General features: G+C 42.1%; 3 protein-coding genes across 3 annotated transcripts; 1 reads left to right on the top strand and 2 right to left on the bottom strand.

The window, feature by feature from the left end:
• On the bottom strand, positions 1–5,224 carry LOC4328988 (gamma-secretase subunit APH1-like). The gene is made up of 6 exons (XM_015767548.3): positions 4,947–5,224; positions 3,319–3,474; positions 3,089–3,174; positions 1,644–1,769; positions 1,278–1,405; positions 1–317 (listed from the first exon to the last, which is right to left on the bottom strand). Exons 1-6 carry the CDS (start codon positions 5,057–5,059, stop codon positions 177–179), a joined length of 750 nt encoding a protein of 249 aa, XP_015623034.1. The 5' UTR covers positions 5,060–5,224; the 3' UTR covers positions 1–176.
• An 8,963-nt stretch (positions 5,225–14,187) lies between these two features.
• LOC4328987 (uncharacterized) lies at positions 14,188–19,224 on the top strand. Its single transcript, XM_015767453.3, has 3 exons — positions 14,188–14,744; positions 16,703–16,783; positions 18,348–19,224. Exons 1-3 carry the CDS (start codon positions 14,351–14,353, stop codon positions 18,782–18,784), a joined length of 912 nt encoding a protein of 303 aa, XP_015622939.1. The 5' UTR covers positions 14,188–14,350; the 3' UTR covers positions 18,785–19,224.
• Positions 19,225–19,460: 236 nt separating this feature from the next.
• On the bottom strand, positions 19,461–22,260 carry LOC4328986 (rop guanine nucleotide exchange factor 10). Its single transcript, XM_015767452.3, has 4 exons — positions 21,536–22,260; positions 21,090–21,436; positions 20,435–21,010; positions 19,461–20,352 (listed from the first exon to the last, which is right to left on the bottom strand). Exons 1-4 carry the CDS (start codon positions 21,747–21,749, stop codon positions 19,948–19,950), a joined length of 1,542 nt encoding a protein of 513 aa, XP_015622938.1. The 5' UTR covers positions 21,750–22,260; the 3' UTR covers positions 19,461–19,947.
• Between the last annotated feature and the right edge of the window lie 670 nt (positions 22,261–22,930).

Raw genomic sequence — 22,930 nt, 5'->3', positions numbered from 1 at the left:
TGGGCTTCAATGTCTCAGTCATGACGTTGAATTGCATGCAATTTTCATAAGATGTGAATCCCACTAGTGGTATAATCGCTAATTCGCTACGTTTACAACTTCTTGCCCTAGTACCCCAAACAAAAGATTATTAAAATTGGACATGAGAAGATACATGTAAGGAGCATTGCCAGGCACTAGCTGCTAAACTGCCGATGCTGCTGCTCAGATAATCTCCGCCATACCATTTGCCAGCAGTATTGCAACGTCACTGCACCCATGACGCATAATAGTGGTGTACCAATTACGCAGCCCCCAGGTGCAAGATTGATTAGTGTCTGAAATGAACAAATGGTGTAATCAGGCCAGGCCCAAATTCAGCAGTGCATTGTGCAAACCATACTTGATTACATGAGAAGATCAAGAAGAAACATTCACATGTCATACCACATGCTACTCAAATAATATACTACCTCCGTTTTTTAATGTATAACGCCATAGACTTTTTAATCAACGTTTGATCATTCGTCTTTTTTAAAAAAAATTGTACAAATATAAAAATATTTAAATCATGCTTAAAGAACACTTACTGATAAATCAAGTCACAATAAAATAAATGATAATTACATATTTTTTTAACAAGATGAATGGTCAATGTATCTCAAAAAGTCAACATTGTCATATATTAAAAAAACGGAGGGAGTAATTAATAAGTTGGAAATATAAAAGATATTACAACAATATATGGTGTGATATAGATGGATACTGATGTCATAGTTTCATGATAGAAGAAATAGAAAAATGCTCCAACTTTCCATGCAAGATGAAGTTGTTTTCTAAAAATATGAAGTAGGTAAAAAGATTTTGTAACTATACTTCTTTCGAAAGCTAGTAACACCTATTAATGCATTTACCTTATACATGATATTGTATATTTTTCCTACATCTTGGGGCAACATTTCACTGTTTCAGTTTACTATAAAGTTATCTTGATGCCAATAACAGTCAAATGCTAATACATTTCCTTTATATTATACCATACAGTAGTTTAGCACATTCCAAAAGACATGACATCTACTCTGCTGAAGCATTGTTAGGTCGAGCTAAGGAATGACCTGACAAAGCTTCAACAGATTAATATGTTTCCATGATTTTGTATAGCCGAACCTATATTTTGTATGAAGAAAACAATGAATGCTGCATACAACATTATGAAAATACATTAATCTGTTGAAGCATTGTCAGGTCTGTCATAAGAGATGCTCAGCTCAAATAAAAAATTGAAACCTAGTTCTTACCATTACAGAAGCAATCAGATGAACAACTGGGACAAATACTTGATCACTTCTCTTTCTCTCGTCGTACCCATTAAAAGCAATAATCATTGAGAATGTGTGGATGACCAAGAATCCAAGAGAAATAATGGCTGCAAACAGCACACAGAGATAACATCATTATGCAATACAAGTTCAGCATAATACAATTTTGCATCAAATATCACCCTGATTTATGAAATTAAAAAATATGTTGACAAATGAAAGCACAACATTAACAGAAAGAGTTGTATTATAAAATTGTTTACCACCAATCCAATTAGAAGGAAGGCTTCTTTTCATTCCTAGAGCCCAATTCGTATTAGAGAGTAAGGAGAAACTATGACTTACCTGACACAAGGAAAAATGGCATCCTTGAGCACTTTTCAACATAAAATGTAGCTCTGCCGAATGCTGGAGTTAAAAGGCTGAGGCAGAAAAAGACGGCATGAGCCACTCCATGGCCTAAACCACCAGCTGCAAAGACATTTCAAAGTTCAAACAATAGCAGTTATCATTTTTGACTTACAGTGATATGAAGGACAAACGCTCACACTAACCAATAAGTGAATGCACAGTTTGCATTTAGAATATTCAGCTGAGCCAATACCGTAGACCAAGTTTGTGTTTTGATTATTTTCTAGTTTCGAATCACAAGATGAAGAACCACATATGTGTGCCTTGGCTCTGTTCTATACTCCATTTAAAAGAATGCTTGGTAGTTTTGCAGTGAATCTTCCAACCTTACCAACTCAGCACTGCAATTGTTTTACTAAGAATCCTTAATGCCTACCACATATTGCACTTTTTTATGTAATCTATGAAATAAGAACTTAAAACTGGATGGTCCAAGATGACCTATATATGTACTGCAAAGCCTATCGTTTGCAGTTATAATTATGTCCACTGTTAGGTGCACTGTGTAACAAGAATATGAAGAGTATGTCAAAATGTTAAGTGCACCATGTAACAAGAACATGAAGAGTGTGTTGAAAACTTACACTCAGTAGTTTTTAACGAAAATCAGGACAAGTACGGTTTTGTTTATCTGTATCAAAGTCAATGTCAATTTGATAGTCTAACTAAAAAATTTAGAACGTCAGCTTGCAATTATTACTCCATGTTGAAGACATTGGTTGGATATAAGTATGAACGTATGAGGAGCAAGGTAGGAGACACCCTTGATTGGTTGGCCATTGCTGCCACCAAGGCACTAAGACTTGGTTGAGAAGAGAGAGAAAGGGAAGGAGACTAAAGACCTTGATTATTCCTTGCTTGAATATTAGAGAGAGAATCAATCCTTATAAAGATTGGATGACTTCACTACTATGAAACAGATTAGCAAATCTAATCTTATCTCTAAGGCAACTGATGTGAAGTCGTTTGTTGCCATGTGAATAGTAAATAAGTATATTGATCGCGTGATACAGCCACACAGGCCATCCTGCCTTGAAATGGGCCCAAGCCCATGACACATCAGGAAAATAGAAACCTACGGGATATTTGTGAGTTGTGAATAATACAAAGTTAAAGTTTAATTCCTTTTGTGGAAAAAAGTTGCAACTGTAGACCACCTAAAAAAATGGAGGTACCATTCATCCCATATCCAAATGAAATATGTATTTCTTCACAGAAATGAAATGACGGTAAAGATATCAGTGGGTACCTATTTTAAATAAAAATTCAAGGCAAACACAAGCCAAATAGAGAAATAATTTCTATATAAACGATGGATGGAGAAATATTAAGCCAATCTTGAAATAAGGACATATTGATCTAGTGATGCAAGAACTTACCCAACGATATTAGCATCTTGTCTGTCAAACAGAGGCGCGGTTTAGATATTCTATCAGCAAAGGAATCCAGCATCTCTTCCATTTTCCTGAAAAACAGTAACCATCACATATCATAAAGACATAAATCAACTTCAAGTTCCATAATTATATCATCTCTATACATAGTGAATACACTACAGGGACTGCCATAAAAAGGTGTGAAGTTCAACTTTCAATTATGGTTTACCTACTTGTAAAGCCTCCAAAAGACAAGACGAATGCCTTCTTGAAATGCAACAGATGTAAGGATAAGAATTGCATACGGCCACCAAGCTCCTGATCTTATAGGGAGAAATACCCTCCATATTCCCGAGAGAATTATCAAACTTATAAGCCAGAATAAAGTGCTGCACAAACAGAAATTAACAGAATTAACATTTAAATATGAAGATATTACAGTATTTTGTATTTAGAACCTCAAGAATCAGTTTCACAAGTACCTCACATATGTGTGCATATTGTGTAGTAGTTAGTTGTTGTTATGTACTATAAGAGCAGAATTAAGATAGCATGTTGTGTGAATATTGTTACTATCATAACAAAGAGTACTGCTAAATAATGGATCATGTAGCAATTATGGATTTATGATGTATGGAATGCTCAAACCCTGCCACAACAGCAAGGCTCCAATGCCGATGTGGATCTAGTGATTAATTTCGAGTTAATTTTGCATGGAAAAATTCATCTAATCCTTCTAATTTCTAATATGGTGGATGGAGTCATCTTTTTATTTGAAAATATTTCTCATATTTTGGGACCCAAAGAACTAATCATATCCTACTACCCATGGTGTCATCAATAAAGCAGCTTCCTGTCTATGTGTGATCTCCTGGCAGCATGTTTGATAAGGGAATCCCCAAAGTAATGCAGTCTACAACTTAAAATTAGCAAATGTACTAGTACCAGTAAGCACTGGGCCTTTTGTATTTTACATATCCAAATCAAGGACATACTGAGGATAGTGTGAGTTTAATTGCAGGGTGCAGAGGTGAACATTTCTATAGAAGTTGCATAGTGTTGCTGGATTGCATATTACAGAAAGACATAGATGACCATGTTTAAATAAAGTTTAAGTAGGCATGTGATCAGGTATTCAGTTTGTGACAAAAAAAAAACACTTCACACACAAAATCCCCGGATAATAGGTACATCCATAAAGTTAACATACCCATACAGCAGAACTGGCAACTGAATTTTCTTCAGTGGCAACCTTTTACTAAATTTATATAAAGCCATTTATCATTCCCCAACACTACCAAAAAGGCAAAAACATTGTTTCTTTTTTTTTTAAAAAAATATATAAGCTTCCTGCGGCACACGAATTAGCTAATCAATGTCCAACAGTAAACAGCACTGATTTAAATTCACTGGACTCTGCACACCAACATAGGATCAAAAAGTATTATCTGCAACAAGAGTAGGTGTTCAGTAATTCTTTTTCTGCTTTGGTCTCCAACTACCTAGGGAGAGTAGCATCATGTACACAGCCGAGTAATCTAGGATTCGATTTTACACACATCTACTCCTTAATCAGATTCAGTTTTTTTCCCCTAATGTAAAAAGTCGCACCGTATTGATACGACCAGAAAGCAGCATCCAGAAAACGAGAGTAAAATTCCACACGAAACCCTGGCACAATCAAACCAAGGAGGGGGCAGGGACGCACAAATCAACTTAATTCTCATCTTTTTACGCCAACCGAACAACTCCGATGTACGATTTCGCCACCCACATCACAAGTTCACAACGCCAACGATTTGATCCAAAAGCAGAAACAGGGGAGTTCTAAGAGAGGGCTGAGGATGAGGGGGAGAGAGACCTGGTGAGAAGGGTGAGGACGAGGAAGGGCTTCCTGGCGACGACGCCGGCGAAGAGGGAGAAGGCGGGGCCCAGCGCGACCAGCGCGTACCCTAACCCCGCCGCCACCGTCATCTCCTCCCGCCGTCCGGCCAACGCAGGGGCTCCACCCGCGCGCCCACCGCCGGCGAGAGTGGGGAGGGCAGGCGTCTAGCTCCGAGCTGGCTCGCCGGAGGAGGTGGGGCGCCTGCGGCGTACGCCGGCGAGACGCGGCGAAGGCTTCGGAATGAGCAGAAGTGCAGAAGCAGAACAAAAATGTGGACCCCAAAAAGGCCAGTGGGTATGCCCGTAAATTGATTCTCTGTGCCGAAATCTCATGTGTGCCGTGTATTATCTCTCTATCTTGTGGAAGTTATTTGGATGGGGCTACGGATCGGGCGTCTGATCCGTAGGTGTAAAAATTGGACGCTGATGTCAGCATGACGTTAGCACCACGTATGCGTGTAAAACTATTTTAAACTAATTTTTTTCTTAGATTATTTATCCAAATCATGATTCGATTGCACCATTAAATTCATTGCAACTAAATCTTTAAAATAAGACCACACATGGATATATTCCGATGAAAAAAATTTAGCTTATTGTTGAATTATTTTAAATGTTGCACGTTGTTCTATTCTACCAAGTACATCGGAATTATTTCACTAAGTAGATCGAAAATGTTTCAATCGTTTAAATCGGGCGCTGGTTCACCTTATATAAAAACAAATGTTTCAGCAAATAGTGAAATAATGTTTCAAGTCACTACAACATTTTGATCCATATATAATGAAACATTATAAGTACACTAGGTGAAACGTTTTTGGTGGAACAAAAAATGAAAAGAATTCCCTTAATAGAGGGTTTCCATAATATGTGGGTGATTTGTTACAAAATAATGTTTCAATTCACCAACATTAGATCCATACACAATGAAACATTGCGAGTACACTAGGTGAAATATTTTTGGTAGAACAAAAAAAAAATGAAACAGATTTCTTTAATAGAGGGTTTCCATAATATGTGTGTGATTTGTTATAACGGACTATATGGTGGAGACACATGGCAGGTGTTTACGGGGACACGTGGTGGGCTGGGGCAGCATGCGTGCGTCGGGAGGAGGGGGGCGATTTTTTCCTTCCCCGAGCGACCGATCTAAAGGATTTTCTTCTATATATCTTATTAAGTTGACAGGTATGCCGCCGTTGATTGGTTCACTTGGCATAATTAATTATAGAGAGTGAGAAGGGTAGATTAGTTAGCTCCAGACTAGCATATCGGACATGGTGAGGGCCTATGACATATGTAGTCGAATGCCGACAAGAGTCGTGGGGTACTAAGGAAGGAAGACACGATTTCGAATCATTCATTCAAGACCTTACCTGTGTATCTCAAGTGTTAGTGGATCTAGCTAATCTCCATTAGCAACTACTTCCTTCGTTCCAAAATAACTGCTCGTTTTAGGTTTAAAATTTATACCCAAATAACTACTCCTTAATCATGTAGGGTCCATCTCATATATATCTATGTAATGCTCTGAGTTAGTAGTGCAGCTAGGCTTGTGGGAAAAATAAAAGACAGGCACACAACTACTCCTAGTAGCATAATAATCCAGAATGTGGAGGAACTGTTTTTGAAATGAGATACTGTAATTTCGATGCCTTTTTTAGAGGCCTTTAACTGTACCTCCCAGTAGGAGATGGTAGTAGTGTAGTAGGAATAATCCCACCGTTGATTTTTATGGACATTTTAATCATTTGATTAAGTGAGGTGGAAGAGTAATTAAGTAATTGTCCTAAGCATCGTGAGTTTAGCAGGAGGACGGCCCAAGCGTTCCGACGGCCCAAGCATCTCAGTCCATCATTTTCCATTGGGCTAGGCCCAAGCATCTCAGTCCATCATTTTCCATTGATAGCCCAAGGACGTCCACTGCCACATTCTCGAATACTGGCTTGGCCATCTTCTGCATGCCACCTATTATAATCTTACCGTATGTGATCAAATGAATGACTGGTGGGACCGCATGTAGGGCCAGGGATGCTTACCTGAATAATCATCAGCTTATTACTTCCTCCGTTTTATATTATAAGACTTTCTAGCATTGCCTATATTCATATATATGTTAATGAATCTAGACATATATGTGTACCTAGATTCATTAACATCTATATGAATATGGACAATGCTAGAAAGTCTTATAACATGAAACGGAGGTAATAATTGGTATGGACAATTATGAAATGAATGTGTTCTTTTTTTTTATTATAGGTCACACGTACATGCACACACAACACTACACTCACATACCTATAAATGTGCCTAGTAAATTATACATTAATAGAGTAAAAAACGACACATCCCTGATTTCACTAAAGTCCACTTGCACATGTTTCATATTCGTGGGCACTAGGATTTAAACTCTCATGGTTGATGGGTAGAGTGACTACCACAAACTACCATCACACTGCAAGGGTTTCCAAAAAATGAATGTGTAAAAACATTTTTAGAGCTAATTTCAATTTAGGCCACATTTTATTATCTGACTTTTCACTTTGTATCACCCTTTAGAGGTGCAAGCAGATGAAAAGCAGGGGTAGATGTGCTTTTGATTTGTACTACACCAAAAGCTGACTTTGAACAAAAGTAGCTGTGGCTTTTGGGCCCTTTGGTTAGCTTTTGGCTTTTGCAAAAGCAAAAGCAGGTTGAAAAGCCCAACCAAACACACCCTAACTCGTGTTTTCACTTTGGAACGGATAATTTTATCTTTAATTCATTTTGGATTACCCCGATTCTCTTCTCAAGTATATGAACGATCTCAAGTACATCGGTTCCTACTCATCAATGGACTCTCGCAGCTATATGTAAGACTATTTCTTGTCGGCATATGCCAAGTTTGGATGTACATGGATAAAATAGTTAAATATGGTTCACAGTACTATAAAAGGTAAAAATACCTGATTCAAATTGAAAACGTTAGTTAAAGGATGATTTAAAGTAAAATTTACTATTGTTTTTATAATAATAAATACCTAGTTGGTATAATATTTTTAAATAACCCTATCTGAAAATATAAGAAATTTTACTAATTTTAGGACCAAATAAGGATAAAAGAAAATGTTCATTCATCAGTGTTCCTCCAGATAACCCCATATATAACGCACAGATATTGCGCTAGCACACTTAAGATCGTAGCGAATAGCCATCGATTGACATAATTATGTGCTATGATTTTATAGTATTTGTTAATATTTCAATACATTATTGTTAAAAAATACACTATGTAAAATCTATTATGAGGACAAGTTTTACTCGTAAAAATAAAAAATAAAACAAAGAAACTTCAAATATATAAACATTATTTAATGATATTCGGCAGTTCTGCTCATGGATGGTCTGCTCCTGGACAGGCTCACATCAGACACATTCCTGAACGTGAGACATGAAAATCACGCTCCAATTCAGATGAAATTTATAAAATAATGTGTCATGTCCTCTAGAAGAAAACAGTATATATTTTCACAGCATACACCGGCAAAATCATGTTCTTGCGGTATCCTCTAGCAATGATCATATTCTGACTGTCCCACAGGTAACCATTTTATTGGGTTATTTCGGTAGAGAGAAACTGCAAATGAGAAACCCAGCGCGATGTAGATCGAGGCAGGATTGGTGTGGGGGCGATGGCCAGTGGCCGGTGTGGATGTCAGGATCCGGACATAGGAGTTCTGCCGATGCCCTCTGATGTGCGGCGACAAGTGCGTACACCGGCGCGAGCATCAGAGAGGGCTGAGCATAGCGGGATGGAGGGTTCTGACGGGGGAGTGCTCACCGGAGATGTGCCCTTCCCCCTCATCTGCGGTGGATCCGGAGTTGGGGCGGGCTTGGTGCGGCGCTGGGACAACGAAGGCCGGCGACTCGACGGTCATGGAGATTGGAGGCACCCCCAACGTGCCGTGCCGATCGAAAGCACCAGATCATCCCGGCAAAGGGCGACGGACGGCGGTTGGACGGAGGCCAGCGATGCATCATGTCCTCGTTCATGATCGATCCATAGAACCTAGCCATCACGGTCGCTTCCTCGCCTCTCCGGCCGTATCCTGATCGCACGGTCAATCGGCCGTAAACTCTTCATTTATCATCTGAGTATTTACACGAATGCCATGTAGTTTTCTCCCAGAAATATCTTTCTACTACACTACTAAACAATATATACTGATATAGTAGCAATACACCTTGTCCATTGGATGGCCCATACTCATTTTAAGGTACATTAAAAAAAATCCTTTTATTAGGATGCAATTAGTTTTTCAAACTATCAGGGTTTCGTTTTTGTTGCTAGGAGGAGTGATATTAAGGGGCCATGTGTAGTCATTTATTTGTTTATTTTGTTATACTGTACATGGATATCCCAATGCTATTTTTTTATTGCACGTGGGGATCCCAATGCTACATCCTCCTTCCATCGCAGAAGGGTATAAATGCTATTTCACTTTAGTGCACCATCCAAAAGGGACGGTTATTTTAGACAGAGGAAGTAGTATATAATAGCAAGGCCATAAGTTAGCTACAAGTTTATGTTGAGAAGAGAGACCTAGGAAAATGAGAAGTCCTCCAAGATAGATACGTTAAATGTATAGGTTAAAGAAAATGAGAGATCATATAGGTGAGACTGATAAAAATACACAATTATCGTTCCCTTTTCATATTCTTTTTCCAAATCGGAATCGAAAAATACACACTTATCGTTCCCGTTCCCGCCACTTGCCGAATCATGCTACACCAAATTCAGGTCAGATATCTATCGGTAAAGGTTGCTATTTAATGTCATACAATTTGTTGCCAAAGCTTCGTGACAGACGATCTGTCGGTATTTTTTTTTTGTTAGAGACAAACAATCTGTCGGTAAGTTAAAATAGTACGGTCAGCCCGTCGATCGACAAAGCTAGGGTTGTTGATAGTCCCGCAAAAAATTTAGCTGCGCCAAAATCTTTGTTACGCGGGCTATAGGCCAAATATTTGGTGCCTAAAATCCCTTCTACACGGGCTAGCCTTATCCTCTCCGGTCAAAGACCTAGCCTCCCAGTCCACCTTTCTTTGTTGCAATTCATTGATCCCTCATCAGCACCACGCGTCATCCTTATCCCCTCCTCATTCCCTCGCGCCACCTACATAGCCACCCGCATCCCCTCCCCATCCCCTCACTGCAAAGAAGACACGCCACCCACATCACCACCACGTGTTGCCCTCTCCCCCTCAACTCCAAGAAGACGTGCCACCTCCATCCCCTCGCATCACCCCTCTCACCACCAAGAAGGGTGCCTTCCCCCTTGTTGGGAAGAAGAAGGGCGCTGCCACCAATCGATGCCAAGAATAGGGCAACACCCCCCACTGCCACTATGAGCTAGGTGCTAGCCCCATCGCTGGAAATTGCACTACGCTGCCTCCATCACCACTAAGAGTAGGGCACCGACCCCCTATCTCCACCTTCCACCACCATTCTTGATCCCTCCATTTTTCATCGCCAAGCGTGGACCCTCCTACTTCTACCCAGCCACCATCGCACGCCCCTATCCATATCTCATCTCTTCACCGGCAGCCGTTGCCGCCGCTCTCTATTCCATCTCGCTAACCGCACCGCCCCTATCCATCCCAAAATCGAGCAGTAACCATAGGGCCCATCATCTTTGGTCTCAACAAACATCGCTCTTCCTACTTTCTCAGACATCTGCATGCAGTTGTTCTCATCTCTTATACCCATATTTATGTGAAATAAAATCTGTTGGAAGATAAACTTTACTTATGTGATACATCTTTTTTTTACTTTTCTATTGATTTATTTTTTTGGTTAAGAAGCTTAGTCATGCTTGAGTTTATTTTGTATACATAGGCCTGGTTTAGTTCCCAAGTTTTTCTTCAAACTTCCAACTTTTCCATCACATCAAAACTTTCCTATACATATAAACTTTTAACTTTTCCGTCATATTGTTCCAATTTCAACCAAACTTCTAATTTTAGCGTGAACTAAACACACACCCATAGGGAAACTGATCCAGATCCATCCAGTTGGCCGCCGTGTTCTGATCGATCTGACACCTCTCGCTGATGGACTAAGCCTGTAGGCAAGGAACAACCGGTTTCGATTTGAACTCATTCGTTGTTGTTCGTGCTTGTCTTCTCTGGTGCATGATCTGTTTGGTTTGGGGATCCGTTTGCTTATAGCTAGGAGTTAGCTCTACTATTAGACTTGATGAGCAAGGTAAATAGTGCAGCTGCCTAGTGTTGGCTCCAAATACTATCCATGTCATCTACATCAAACAACATCCCGTACTGTTTATTTTATTTTAGGACGGAGGGAGTGTTGATAGGGTTAGATAACCTCGAATTAGATTATATAGTATATCTACCATCTCGAAAAGGTTCTCATTTGCTTGTTTATTAGATATTATGTTTCTCTTCATGCTTAATGCTGCATCAGTTAAGTTTGATCTATTAAGTAATATCTAGAACCATAATCTCTAGCTTGTTTCATGATAATCAATAGAGATAGAATCGGAGTTTCAGCCGATCTTACCTGGCTTAGCTATCTTGTTCTTAATCTATTTACTTGATATGTTAAATCTACCCTTTATATCAAGATATCACTAAGGTAAAATATATTAAGCTTGAGACCAATCTGCTTAGGTTAAACTAAAGATAAATTGATTCTTGTTTAATATATCTAACCTTCAATGATATCTTAGTATAAAGAAGTATCGGAGCAATAGCCGATACATGTTAGATTTACCTATCGGCTATGACATGAGCTTATATAATCTTTACCTTGAAGTATTTTTAGACATAAGTGATTCATACTGTCTCGGTAGCTGTCCGATCTATCCCAATCACTTGGTTTAAACATATTTTAAAGTATAGATTATATATTGCTGATATCTACAGCCGATGCAGTAAAATTAGTCCTTTATTCACTATATATTTCATTGCCAATCCAAATCATATTGCATCGGCTCGATTTAGACGATGCGTCATCGACAATCTAGCCGGTCGGCTATCGTTTATGGATTTAACTTTGGATTCTTTGTTTCTGGTTGGTTATAGGATCAAACCAACTGGCACGCCCTGAACCCGAAAGCAAATCTTTGGACCTGCACTAGAGTAAATCAAATCTTAAGGGCCAATGTGTTTTTTTTTGCATCAACACGCTTTTGGCACGCCTGGTAGGACCGACTTCGACAAGGTTTTCATCATGGTTGATATCAAAGCAAATGATATTGACCCAGACAACATCATCCCAGTAACGTTGGATAAGCTAACAGAAGAACAAAAGGCGAATCTGGAGCAGATGATGAACCAATTGCAAAATAAGTATTTGCTTTCATTCATATTGACCCGGCAAGGTACAGTAATTCAAAGACACAAAGTCACTTTCCCACTCGATGATGAAGGAACAAGTTCTCCTAAAGATGCCGAGCCCAAGGGTGAGAAACCAGAGGGAGATCCTGAAGAGTTCCACACTTTACAAGATCGCATTGATTATGCTATTCATTATGCATTGATCAATCAGTCGGGAGTGCTTGTTAATACTTTAACTAATATGATCAAATTTGTAGTTGATGGCACAATAACTGAGCATCAAGCTAAGGGGCCAGTTTTCCTTCCTAAGGGTGTTTTTCCACAATACAGGACCATTAGTACTAATAATGGTGGTAAATGACAACATATATCTGGAATAATCCCAGAATAGCAGCCTGCAGTAATATCGGCTTTTGGGAAGCCGGGTGCATCAGCATCAGCTCATGGTCAACCAAGTGTTTTATTCAGGCAACAACCGCAGCATACAAGGCATAATCTACAGCATGTCGCTCCAGAGCAAGTTGCTGCACTATTCAAGACAAAGCAACCGATTGTTGAGCGGATTCGCCAGATACTCATTGGGCAACAATCACCTATTCCATAGCAACATCAGCCTATTGGTGCTCAATTCATCCCTGACCAGCCCATCAAACCAACTTTGGATTCTTTGCTTCTTGTTGGTTGTAGGATCAAACCAACTGGCATGCCCTGAACCTGAAAGCAAATCTTTGGACCTGCACTAGTGTAAAGCAAATCTCTCAGGCCAGTGTATTTTTTTTCATCAACAGAGACATCCTTTCTGATGAGCAAATGCTAAAAAAGATGTTGCGCGTAGTGCCACCCCTTATCGACCGAGCAGTTGCTCAATCTCAAGATAATGTCTATCGCGATTCTGGAGGGAGAGCTATTACAGGAAAGGAGAAATGCCTAGTAGGTATATGACCCTGTGGGTAACCATGTTCATCAGTTCATATAACACAAGATATCATGTTCGACGAAGAAGCGAAGTGGGAGTGGGAGGTGAATTAGAGCCAAATAGTCCTAGTGAGGACTTCACTGTTTCCTACACTTTCCACTCCATGTCGAATGATCTACCGTACTCTTAGTCACGTGCTAGGGAGCGCATGATGCCCAGTCATGAGCCGACCTTAGGAGGGCTGACACCGTTTTCTATGTATACGCTTCCTGATATGTTAAACGGTGTAATTTCTTTTTACAAATAATCTATGTAGAAAATTTATTTTGACATAATCATATCAATCTAATTTTAAGTCTTTTAAGCTAATATTTAATTAATCCTATGCTGATGGATTTCCACACCCTAATCTATATTGTTGATGAAAATAACGACACTAGACAATCGTTTGCAACTTTGCCATCCCACAAATTTGCCTTCCTAAGTTGCAACTTTAGGTTGTGTTTAGTTCCACGCCAAAATTGGAAGTTTGAAGAAATTGGAACGATGTGACGGAAAAGTTGAAAGTTTGTGTGTGTAGGAAAGTTCGATGTGACGGAAAAGTTGGAAGTTTGAAGAAATAAGTTGGAATCACCCTAGTCCGGTACATAGAGGCCTGGTTTAGTTTCAACTTTTTCTTTAAACTTCCAATTTTTCCATCACATCAAAACTTTCCTATACACATAAACTTTTAACTTTTCCGTCACATCTTTACAATTTCAATCAAACTTTTAATTTCGACGTAAACTAAACACACCCAGAATAAAGTTTTTTCAAACCAAATTATTGTCGAGGAATTAAATTCTTGACCCAAACCCATGCCAAACAACCGGTACGAGGTGATCAAAGTTGGACTTTGGCATGACCAAGAAAGAAACTCGCACCCCATTCTTCTCCCCCTCTGCAAGCCAACCTAACTAACCGAAAAGCCTTCCTCCCAAATCCCCCCATGCCTCCCAATTCCCACACCTACCCGCCTCACCGCGTCTAGGGTTGCCGCCGCCGCCGCCGCCGCCGCCGCCGGCCACCGACACCTACCCCCCCACCCGCTCTTCCAGGCGCCGCCGCTGCCGCTGCGGGCGATGGCGCTGCTGGGCGACGCGCTGCGGCAGGCGTTCATGCCGCGGCGGGCGTACGCGGCGCTGCGGGACGAGGAGCGCGCGCTGCCGCGGCTCCGCCGCCCGCTGGCGGCGGCCGCGGGGGCGTGCGTGGCGGCCGCGGTGGCCGCCGCGGCCGGGGTCAGCCTCGGGATCGTGTTCCCCGCCGAGCCCGCCGAGCGGCCCTTCTGCCGCGAGCGCCGCATGCTGGAGGCCCTCCCCGCCGCGGCCAGCAGCAGGGAGGAGGAGCCCGAGGCGTACCGGTACCGCGGCGGGGCCTTCTACATGACCACCGCCGAGGCCGCCGACTTCTACTGGATGGTCGTCTTCGTCCCGTCCGCCCTCCTCTTCGCCGTCTCGTCTGCCTACCTTGTATCTGGTGAGCTCCCTGGTTTGGTTGACTAACTTAGCTATCTCTACACGGAATTACATTATTAATGTGATCGGGAGCATTCTACTCGGTTGATTAACTTAGCTATCTCTATACACAGAATTACATTATAAATGTGATCAGGGGCATTGTACTATTGTTCTTTGATGCTGGTCATATTTTTACCAAAAATGGGCATCGGAAGAAAAAATCGGGCATGAGATCATGAGGTTTACCGTGTATCTAGTTATATAGGACTTCAATTGACCGTATTTTCACCTGAAATTGCATTTGACTTTTGTCTGGACAAATCATGTGAAACTTATAACTAATGGGAAGCCTAGTTGTCTCATTATTTTTTCTGAAAGATTAATATCCTTGTGCGGTTCCATTGAGTGAAGTAGAAACTTTAGTGTGTATGATCTTTCCATTTCGTATCTTTATATTGGAGGCTTTGCTGAGAATTAGTCAAGCCCAATTTATGAAAACATTTATGAGCCAATAATTTCATGACTAGCAAAGTATTCATCACATTTTTTTACTAGTGACCAGTGGCAAAAGATTCAGAGCATAATCTGGATCCTGATTGTAGCTGTTCATTGACCATTTCACCATGTATATCTTACCATTTCATCATGTAAATCTTACATGTAAACAACAGGCTGTATTATCTAATTGGATATGATTTGCTTTTCCCTTTTCCTGGCATGCCATTTCTCAGGTTCTTGCAACTGATGCCACATGAACATTTCCTCAGTTCGTACTATAAGAATATTGATTTTTCACATGGCATCTCTAGGGTAATTGTGTGTTTAGTACCTTCAGTGTGACACATACGTTATTATTAATTAATGGTATATTCAAGTTCAGAATACACATGAAAACATAAAATATATCTCCACTATGGACTCATAGAGTCATAGTACACTTGCAAAGCAGAAACTCAGGTTATATTAGGACTTAATTATCTAAGAAATGTGTTATTGACCAAAGTCAAAACTCACAACAGGGTAACTAGAGGTCAAACACTAGATGAACAAGGGGCACTTGGTAGTGAGGAGAGGACTCAGGAAAGGGGGAGTAATAGAGTAGGAAGGGACTTACTGATTGAATCTTCCTTTACTTTATTGATTAACTTTGTATCAGGAGTCAGCTAACAAATAATCCAACCATTCAATTAACAGATAACTCTAATATCCCTAAGCAGCCTTTTTCTCTAAGAAACTAATCTAATCTTATACTGAAGCCCCAGTATGACACGACTACTGCTCTTTAGCTGTCGGTTGGTTACCTTCCAGTCTTCCACCACAGCCACAAGAAAATGAATGAGCCATTTAAGTAACTGATAATGATTAATAATTTTTGAAAACGTGTTTAGAAGGTTTTGCAGACAAAAATCATGGAAATTCTTCCAACATTCTGAAAAGCAAATTTACAGAGGAGGGCAATTCTTTGTGTTATTGAGTATTAGCCATGGCCTTTTATAACTTTCCAGATTTCTTAGCCCCTTAACTAGAACCAGGCTTGAAATAGGATATCAGGAAGTTAGGAATTACCAACCATGAACTATGATCATTTGAAATTTGTTCGAGTCAGACGCACCAAAAGCTACTTACATTCTGAAAACACCCTGAATTCTTCGCCTTTATGATCCTGTCCTGTCCTCCCACTTTTTTTAATGAAATAAGATAGTCTGCCTTAATTTACGTATCCAAATATGATCTAGAGTTCTGTTATCCTGTTGCAAGGTTATTTTGTTTTTGTAAGATTGATGAAATGGTATGAAGTTAAGAACAGAGCAAGGTTCCACCCTGACACATTACCTCATGAAATTTTCTTGGATGCATTGGCCATAGCTGCCTGGAGTTACCTCATGAAATTTATTTTTCTTTGTTCTATACCCATTTTTTCTTGCCAGAAAAGAGTAGTATATTTTTTGTGAATAATTAATCTGTATTTACTTGCAGGCATATCTGTTGCATATGCTGCTCCAAGAAGACATCCATTGATTTGTGTCGTCGAGAATAACTTCTGTGCTTCTAAAAGAGGTGAGTTTATTTCTGCATCTTTACCAGAGATCTTCGATAATTTTGTATCTTGTTTCGGCTATTGAAATATTTAAATGAGTTAGCTTTCTGGGAACATATCTATTGCTTGGCATTCCCCTTGAAGTGCTGAACACAGTGTGGATCACAGTGCAATTCTGGGAAGTGTGTGCAACCAAAAGACTTGGTTCTGATTTACCATCACATGTCATGGACCATACATACATATGGTTTCAATATTACAATCATCTTAAAGATTGATATCTAATTTTCACCATGCAGGCAAGGAAGCCATAAGGTCGATAGGATATTAGAGAACATTAAGTTTTATGAAGTCCATTCATAATGTTTCCTTACCTTAATTTGAAATATAAGTGTTCCACTCATAAATAGATAGTGACTAAAGATTTCACCAACATTACCTTAATTTGAAATATAAGTGTTCCACTCATAAATAGATAGTAAAGATTTCACCAACATTCACATTCTCCAACCCTGTGGTCTTCCCATCTGCCATCTGCCCAGCAACAGACACAGCACTCCTGAAAATCTGTCTTCTACATCATTATTATCCGGGTTCACTTTATCGGTTTAGCCCTTTTGATCGGAGGTCACCTAAATCCTGAAATTTCTCCGAAATTTCTGAAATTTTGAACAAAATTTAGTTGAATTTGAACATATATTACCAAAATTCATGAAAAAATAGAAAAAATGAAAAATTTCGGCCGAAGTAATATCGTATCGGAGGCAGGGTTTCCCAAACCGTTGGGGCCGGGGTTATTGCGCCCCGGCGGTAAGCACGGTTACCGTGCGGTAACTGCAGTAACCGTGAAAAAATCGTACGAAACCGTGCAAAATTTATCAAAAATTCAAATTATTTTTTAAATTTATTTGAATTTAAGGAGGTTACCGTGGTATTTTTATTATCGTACCCCCGCGGTAAGGGCGGTAACCGCGCGGTTACCGACGGTAATGTAAACCCTGATTGGAGGAATTTCGGTCCGAAATTTCCAACCCTGATCATTAGTGGACATCGGTAAAAATGTGTTTCCAAAATTGGAACTTCTTTTCTTCTAGAAATCACTACTAAAATTTGACAATGAGGATGTGATTATGTGTTCATGCATTTTGCCATTAATTATGCACAAAATTCTCACTAGGCAGTCTCTTGTATTCCTGTGATGACATGATTATCTGTTGTGGACAAGATTGAACATTAGTGGCTGCTGTGATAACCATCAACATCCAAGTATTTTGGATAGCTGTCCTGTAGATCTTTTTTGCATCTGATTTCATGATTGTACTGGACTGAAATTTTTAATTTAATCTAATACCTTGTCATGACATCAGTTGTGGAGTAAATTGTGTATGGCTGATGTTTTAGCTAGTTTTTGTACTTACACATTTCTAATACAGCGTGGTAACAGTGCAACCTCCCATTTATTTTTGTAAAATCATATGTTGTGTGGAAAGTTATTGGCAAAAGGTTCTAAACGTGTTCCATACCAATGTTTTTATGTTAATTTATACCTAAGTGCAGCCATTAACACCAAACATGGAAATGCAGGTGGTGTGCGTTGCTTGGCTATACTAAATGCAGTTTTTGCTGTCATATTTGGTCTCATGGCAATTATTCTTGGATCAACGCTTCTGGCTCTTGGAAGTAGTTGTTCTGTTCCTCTCTTCTGGTGCTATGAAATTACAGCATGGGGTTTGGTAATCCTATATGCTGGCACTGCCTTCTTCTTGAGAAGGAAAGCTGCGGTGATCCTTGATGAGGGTGATTACACTCCCCACAATGTGGGTCTAGAAATGCTGGAGACAACAATAGAAGTAACCCCAGAGATGCAGAGGCGAATTAATGATGGTTTCAAGTCATGGATGGGGCCGTCTACTCTATCTTCTGATGATGAGGAGGAAGCTTCGGATGACTATATAGAGCACAATGTGCCTATCCCAACTGCGTCAGTTCAAGTCAGGCAAGAGAATGATCTAGAGAGTTGACTAATGTATAAACAGATGTACATAGTGCTCCACTTATTCCTTGATGTTTGGTAATGTTTGTAAATGCTTGGCGTGGGTTTTGACTGCTAACAAGTGATTTTGTTTGTTCTTTTCCCCTAGAGGAAACAAATGTTGAGGGTTAGTTAGCCACTGAAGTTCATACAAGAGGTTACCTTTTTTTCCCTGTACCCTTTCCTGTCAATCCTTTGCCTTTCCATTGTTGGGTCATACGTGTTGGTGGAAGGAGTAAATAGCAAGCAGTTGGCAAAATGTTGTTGGGCTTGGTTGGTCTTTACTCTTGAGGCAATTGCTTCCTTGTGACCTGAGATCTCTGAAGTGCCAAATGAGTCGAGCAAGAGTTGCTTAGGTGAATTGTATATTATGTCATAAGCATGAGACAGTTGGAAGTTATAAAATTCCATCCTTTTCATTTTCCAGTATATTGTTCTTTTGAGTTGTGCATGAATTGTGTTAAAGAGTAAAAGCACGATATAGTGCTAAATCTGATGTGCTACTGGGCTTATTTCAGATTTCAGATTTTTTTTTTGGCTGGCTACTTTCTGATATAATCTTATATGCTTTTACTTGCACAAACCTACAAAAATAATCTGTTGCAGTTTACAGTGTGACCTAAGTTTGGATAAGAACCAGGCATTTCAAGATGGGAAACCAAGTGTAACAAAAAGATTAGTTTGAAACAAATGAAAGAATACAGTGTGTGTTCCCCGTCCACCCAGTTACATACATACATCCCAAGGAGTTCATCTTCTCCTTTTTTCAAGAGAACTCAGAACTGCTTGGTACAAACCAGTACTAGTTACATGATCAGTAGCAATGGCGTCGAATTGCAGGTATTGCAGATGAAACCACCTTTGTTCTTTTCCCCCTCTAGAATAAAGATGGAGAAGGAAGAAAAAAAAAGAAATCAATAGTAATTACCTCCCAGCATTAATTGGCATTGGTAAGAAGAGATTAGATGCTGATTAGATTAATAATCAAGCTGATCTCTACTCCAGTGTCGTCGTTGATCTCTAGTGTCCGTCGAGTTCGGTTATGTACAGCGTGCAAGAAAGCGGCGGCGCCGGTCATCTTGTCCGACTCCGGCGATGGTGCCGATCATCTTGTGCGTGTGAGAGAGAGTGTAATGGCGGCGGTGGTGGTGATCAGTGGCGCGCGGAGGGGCTCCTCATGCCGCCGGCGGAGAGGCTGTCGACGTAGGAGAACTTCTTGGGGGCGAGGCTGGGGGCCTTCTTGAGCTTGGCCTCGCCGGCCTCGTCGAGGGTGCCTTCCTCCTTCTTCCTCATGAGCTCGTCCTGGTCGAAGTGCCACCCCATGAAGTCGTAGAGCGTCATGGACGCCGGCGCCTCGTTGAGCTTCTCCAGCTCCTCCATGGCGTCCAGCTTCCTCGCCGCCGCGTCCCCGTCCATCAGCCTCCTCGCCGCCTCCGTCGCCGTCAGGTTCTGCGCCGCCGCGTCCGCCCCCAGCACGTCCTCTATCCTCGACATCACGCTGTACGCCAGGCTCTCCAGCACCCTCGAGTAGCTCTCCAGTATCGCGTACCCCACGTCCTGCCATTGATGACGTCATCAGACATTCAAGATCACCAATCGATCGCCATTGATGGCAAGAATTAATCAAGGTGCTACTAACCCGGTTGTATTGGATCTTGGAGATGTCGAGCTGGGACTGAGGGGTGCCGGGGAACTGGAGCTTGAGGAGGTGGAGGATGGTCTCGGCGCGCTCCTCGAACTGCTCGCGCTTCTCGAAGCTGATGATGGAGCCCCACGACGACTTGGCCTCCTGCTTGGTCTGCATCTTGCGCTTCCAGATGATGGTGGACGCCTCGATGCGGTTCTTGAGGTCGAGCACCTTGTGCTCCGTGGACAGGTCCACGCCTTCCAGGAACTCGATCGGGTCGAACTCCTCGTCGGTGATGCTCCGGTAGATGGCGTCGCCGAGGCTGGTCTTGCCCTTCTTGGGCAGCGACTCGATGTACACCTCCGGGATCTCCATCTCCACCAGCACCTGCGCGTTGATCGCCATGGCCGCCTTCAGCACCTGGTTCACGCACTCCTTCTGGTACTGCAGCCACTTCCTCGTCACCTCCGATAGCCCCTCCGCCGGCACCTTCACCGTCGGCATCCACCACTTGTCGTCGTCCCTCTTGTTGTCCCCTCCCTTCTCGTACCAGAACTCGCTCTGGTCCACGAAGTTGTCCATGTACCCCTGTCATCTCCATCTCCATTAATTAGCGCCATGGCGGAAGAAATCAAGAATTGAGAGCAAGAATGGAGGTTAATTATACGATGAGCATGGCGTCGAGCTTGCGGAGGGCGGGGACGTTCATCTGGAGGTCGCGGCGCTGGGCGGTGGACATGATCTCCATGGTGGTGCCGTTCTCGGCGGTCTGGCGGGTGGGGACGAACTCGACGATGTGGTCGGTGACGGAGAGGAGCCACCCGACCTCCTTCTTCCACCGCTCCTTGGTGTCCGGCGCCATGGGCTCCAGCTTGCGGTGCTCGCCGAACACGGACGCCGCCAGGTTCGTGATCGCATTCGACAGCGCCAGCGCCGACGACACGCCCTTGCCGGTGCCGGACATGTCCTCGCCCAGCAGGAGCTTCGCGAACCTCTCCTTCATCACGTCCAAATCTGCCCCCCCAGATCAACACAAGAATCGATCAATTTCGCGAACAGATTGATGGCGCATCAAGAACGAGATGAACCAGAGAGTTTGAGGGGGGGTTGTACCGGAGGGCGGCCCGTCGCGGCCGAAGCGGGAGCGCGGCGCGCCTGCGGCGGCGGCTCTCCCGTTGGGCAGCGGGGGAGTGCCCCCGCTGCCATTGCCGTGAGGCTCGTGCATGTCGGCGGTGTCGCTGCTGCTGCTGCTGCTGTCGTGGCTCAGCTGGCGATGGAACTGCGCGCTGTTCTTGTCGAGGCTATGGCGCCGGAGGAACCGCACCATCACCCAGCCCACCGCCTCGAGCTTCGCGCGCAAGGCGTGGGCACGTGGCACCCGCCGTTCGCTCACCGCCGCCTCCGCCGCCGCGCCTCCTCACGCTCGCCGCCGCCGACACGGCCGGAACACGCACGCAGAGATAGCAAAACCCACCACCACCACCAACCAACCAGGGCAAGATCGAAGGAAGTAATCAAGCAAAGAAAAAAACCAAATCAAATCAATCAGCTGCTAGGGGGAACACGGACATGCCACGCACTACGCACGGCCGGCCGGCGGTGTGCAACAAGAAGAAGAAGAGAATGGCGGACGACGCGGCCTCGCAGCTTATAAAAAAATTTAAAAAAAAACAAGGGAGAGACAAAGAAGGCGCGACCGTGGCGCGCCTCTTGCCTAATTTAAGCCGCGCGCGAACGTGGGGTGCATGTCGCGCTCGCGCGCGCTCGCGGCCGGATTTGCGATGGGAGATGAGGAGGGGGAGGAGGAGGAGAAGAAGAAGAGGAATCTCCTCAATGGTGGTTGGTTGGTGGGGGGATCTTGGCTTTGTTTAGAGAGGTGGTGAGGTGGAGACGACGGGAAATGGAAAAAAAGCCCGGGAAACGGGCAGGAGAACGCTCCCGCCCACTCCGCCGCGCCCGGGGCCCGCGTGGGCGTGGCCGCCCACTCTTTTTATTTGCATGTTTTGGCAATGGTGTGGAGAAATCCTGGCCGTCCAATTCCTGATCGGACGGACTCACGGACAGGATATTAATTTAAGATCGTTTATGAGTACTACCTTTGTTTTTTTTACTATGTCTAATTATTATTATTTTCTAACTATATAGTAGTAAAAACTATTTTAAAAATTAATTATATGAGGGTGTTTTGATGACAAATTAATCTACCAATACCACTTTCTCATATCAAGTTCTAATATCGTTTATTAATTAATCATTTTCTCATGTGTATTAATCCCAATAAACATGTCTAATGAGATTTCACTAGAACAGATCGAGGTAATAGAAACAAAGCATATATTTACGCTCTGAGATTATACCGGCCGCATGGGACTTTCGTTAAGATCATCAAAAGATAATTTGGAAGCTTAAGATGCCGCTTAATATATGTGGTACTTGCTTAAAAGGGTGGTGTTAAAGAAAGATAATTAGCAAGAAAAAACTAGAATGGCAGCTTAAGATGTTGTTTCT

This window comes from Oryza sativa, chromosome 2, assembly GCF_034140825.1.
Source record: "Oryza sativa Japonica Group chromosome 2, ASM3414082v1".
In the NCBI taxonomy this organism is placed as follows: Eukaryota; Viridiplantae; Streptophyta; class Magnoliopsida; order Poales; family Poaceae; genus Oryza; species Oryza sativa.
The sequence above is the reverse complement of the archived record's forward strand: the minus strand, read 5'-3'. Positions and strand labels throughout refer to the sequence as shown.